This window comes from Caretta caretta, chromosome 9 (assembly GCF_965140235.1).
Source record: "Caretta caretta isolate rCarCar2 chromosome 9, rCarCar1.hap1, whole genome shotgun sequence".
Lineage (NCBI taxonomy): Eukaryota > Metazoa > Chordata > Testudines > Cheloniidae > Caretta > Caretta caretta.
The window spans coordinates 25,789,816-25,793,863 of NC_134214.1; the positions used below are offsets into that span (position 1 = coordinate 25,789,816).

Sequence of the window (4,048 nt, forward strand, 5' to 3'; positions counted from 1 at the left end):
ATGGCGGCGGCAGGGCCGTTGCGGGCGGGCTGTTCCACGCTGCTGCTGCTGCTGCTGCGGTCCCTCCTGCCTAGCGCGGGCCGTGATGGGACTGCGGGGCTTCCCCGCTACCAGGTGACGGTGCCTCGGCGGCTGGCGCCTCCTGGGGGCCGGGAGGCCGAGGGGCGGGTGTCCTACCAGCTGCACATGGGTGGGAGACTTCTGGTTGCTCACCTGCAGCAGAAGGGCCTGTTCCTGGCCGGCCACCTCCCTGTGTTCACCTACGAGGGGGGTGAGCTGGTGAGGAGCCAGCCCTTCATCCCAAGCCACTGCTACTACGAGGGCTACGTGGAGGGTGCCCCAGAGTCACTGGTGGTGCTGAGCACCTGCTCTGGGGGGCTGCGGGGACTGCTGCACATCGAGGGGACGAGCTACGGGATCGAGCCCATCAAGGCCTCCTCCACCTGCCAGCACCTTCTCTATCGGATGGGGGAAGTGAAGGGCACACCTGCCTCATGTGGGGTGACCACTGAGGAGCTGCAACACCAAGGAACCAAGATCCAGGTCACCGGGCCCGCTGTGGCAGCGGGACGTCACAGATGGACACATGCCACGTATATTGAGTTCTGTGTGGTGGTGGAGAAAGAGCAGTTCATCCTTTTTAGAAGGAATGAAAGCCTCCTGACCAGCCAGGTCCTCGAAGTGATCAATATGGTGGACTCATTTTATCGTGCTTTGGGGGCTCATGTCATCCTAGTTGGACTAGAGATCTGGACAGAAAACAACCTCATCACATTACCCGATACTATAGGCAATGCCCTTCCTGAATTTAACCGCTGGAGGAATGATGTGCTCTATCGTCGCCTGCAGCATGATGCTGGACAGCTATTTATGGCTAAAATATACAGAGGGCATGTTGGGCGGGCATATGTAGGAGGCATCTGCCTTGTGACGGATGCAGCATCCATTGTCACGTGGCGTTTTGCTTCTGTGCCATTTTTTTCAGTCACTGTTGCACATGAGTTGGGTCATAATCTTGGCATGTATCATGACTATGATAAATGTCTTTGTAACAGAACTGTTGGCTGCATCATGGCTGCTGTGCATGTAACTACTGATCAGTTCAGTGACTGCAGTCGTGAAGTATATTTTAATCTCCTCCGTGAAGGCGCTGGATTCTGCCTATATAACATCCCAGCACCCAGCAAAATATTTAGGATGAAGCGCTGTGGTAACAAGGTGGTGGAAGGGGAAGAGGAATGTGACTGTGGCTCGGAACTGGAATGCAAAAAAGACTTGTGTTGTCAGTCCACGTGCAAACTGAAACCAGGTATGGCTTGTGCTTTTGGAAAGTGCTGTAAAAAGTGTCAAATTCTTGCTGAAGGAAAACTATGCAGAGCAGCTGTTGATGAGTGTGACCTTCCTGAGTATTGCAATGGGACTTCAAAGTGGTGCCAAGATAATGTGTATGTACAAGATGGAACTCCATGCAGTGACATGGGCTACTGTTATCGGGGAAGCTGCCATAACCACAAGAAACAGTGTGCAGATATCTTTGGAAGGGGTGCACAAAAAGCTCCTCTAAGTTGCTTCAGTAACCTGAACACTCGAGGTGACCGGTTTGGCAACTGTGGTGGTGGTGAAACTGGAGCAAATTACAAAAAATGTAAAATCAGTGATGTCTTGTGTGGAAGGATTCAGTGTAAAAATGTAGAAAAAATACCTCCTTTGAAGGAACATAGTACTGTCGTACAAACTCCCCTGGGTCATATCTGGTGTTGGGGTATAGACCATCATGCTGGGACTGATGTAATTGATACAGGGGCAGTGAAAGATGGCACATTTTGTGGTAATGGAAAAATTTGCCTTAATAGGACATGTGCAAGTGTGCCAAATTTGAATTTCAATTGTGACGCTAAGAAAAAATGCAACGGTAGGGGAGTATGCACCAATACTAAAAATTGCCACTGTAACTATGGGTGGGCCCCTCCAGATTGTAAATTCCCAGGATATGGAGGAAGCATTGACAGTGGACCTGTTCCAGTGTCTAAGCCTATGGTAAGTATATGGAGCAGTAGTCTGGGTAATGTTATCTGGGTAGTAATTGGCATCGGTATTGTTCTCCTTGTTTCTCAAATTTTTAGGATACTTACAAAAACTGGATGGATAAAAGTGTTTGGAAGGCTAGATGCCACACAGAGAAAACAAACTGCTGCTGCTTCTGCTGGTGATAGACAGAGCCTCCATAAGAACGGCAGTATTAGTTCAAAAAAGTAAAAGAGCCAACATTTTTTCTAGAAGGGCAACAGATGTTTTGCAGGTCAAAGGATCAGAGTTTATCAAAGCAGTTATTGAAAGAATCTGCATCTGAGTCTATGCTGAGGTAGTGATGGCTTGGCACTGCCTGATCCCGAATATAATGTAACAATGTATTATAGTTAAATATAGCATTTTGAGTGTGAGAGTCTCCCTTTTTTTTTTAAAGAAAAAAAGTAAATAAAAAATTGGTTTTTATTTTTTTAAAATAGGAAAGTAATGGAAAACATTTTGCATTCCTCAGAAAGAGATCTTGTGAGTGATGATATTTCCCCAAATGCCCAGCCATTTAGTCATTGTATAAGTTGATTCTGTAGTAATAGTCTACAATGTAGTGTTTTATAGAGCTATATTGCAGACATATCAGAGCTGCACACAGAAAATGGGCAGTTTCTCTTCCAGCCAGCTTCCTAGTTGTATTGTGCACTTAGTGGAGGTTGGGTCATCCTTCATCTTGGAGGTACTGATGTAATTTGGGGCTCTCTGGGATTTTGTAGTGGCCTAGACTCCATTGTAAATCATTAATTCTCCTTGGAAAGTTGTAGAATGTACTGGGGCCTAAAAGAGACAACAGGATTCCTTTAAGAAGGGGGAATAGAGCTGCTGAAAACCAGCCAATGAAGAAAGAAGAGCACCCCTATGAAAAACCAAGCCTGCCTTCTTCCACCCTGCTACCACTCTATGACATGTGCCCCCAAACTAGCAGCATACCCTTCCTCTGTGCTGGTGACGTGTAACTTCCAGTTGTTGTGAATGATTTTAAATTACAATATTTTCAATAAATAGTTTAAATCAGCTTTTTCTTGTACCCACATTGGTGCATAGACATATTAAAACCAGATTTTAAATGACAAATTACTCAAAAAATTGTATAAGCATTAGGGCTGTTTGTTAAACAATAGAATACCAATTGAAATTTAATAAATATTTGTGGATGTTTTTCTACATTTTCAAATATATTGATTTATGCTACAGTACAGAATACAAACTGTACAGTGCTCACTTTATATTATTTTTATTACAAATATTTGCACTGTAAAAATGATAAACAAAAGAAATAGTATTTTTCAGTTCACCTCATGCAAGTACTGTAGTGCAATCTCTTTATTGTGGAAGTAAGCTTTCGTGAGCTACAGCTCACTTCATGATGACGTGAGCTGTAGCTCACGAAAGCTTATGGTCAAATAAATTGGTTAGTCTCTAAGGTGCCACAAGTACTCCTTTTCTTTTTGCGAATACAGACCAACATGGCTGTTACTCTGAAACCTTTATTGTGGAAGTGTAATTTACAAATGTAGATTTTTTTGTTTGTTTGTTACGTAACTGCATGCAAAAACAAAACGATGTAAAACTTTAGTGCCTACAAGTCCACTCAGTCCTACTTCTTATTCAGACAATTGCTAAGACAAAAAAGTTTGTTTATATTTAGGGGAGATAATGCTGCCTGCTTTCTTTTTTCTGAAATTGAGAACAGGCATTAGCATGGCACTTTGTAGCTGGCATTGCAAGGTATTTATGTGCCAGACATGCTAAACATTCATATGCCCCTTCATGCTTCAACCACCATCCTGGAAGACACGCTTCCATGCTGATGACTCTCGTTAAAAAAAATTCATTAATTCAATTTGTGACTGAACACCTTGGGGGAGAATTGTATGTCTCCTGTTCTGTTTTGCCCACATTCTGCCATATATTTCATGATATAGCAGTCTCGGATGATAACCCAGCACATGTACATTTTAAGAATCCTTTC

At 43.8% G+C, this 4,048-nt stretch overlaps 1 protein-coding gene across 1 annotated transcript; it reads left to right on the plus strand.

Annotated features, from left to right (window-relative positions):
- Positions 1–3,031, plus strand: LOC125642361 (disintegrin and metalloproteinase domain-containing protein 21-like). The gene has a single exon (XM_048863587.2). The coding sequence runs from the start codon at positions 1–3 to the stop codon at positions 2,254–2,256; it is 2,256 nt and encodes a 751-aa protein (XP_048719544.2). The 3' UTR covers positions 2,257–3,031.
- The last annotated feature ends 1,017 nt before the right edge of the window (positions 3,032–4,048 follow it).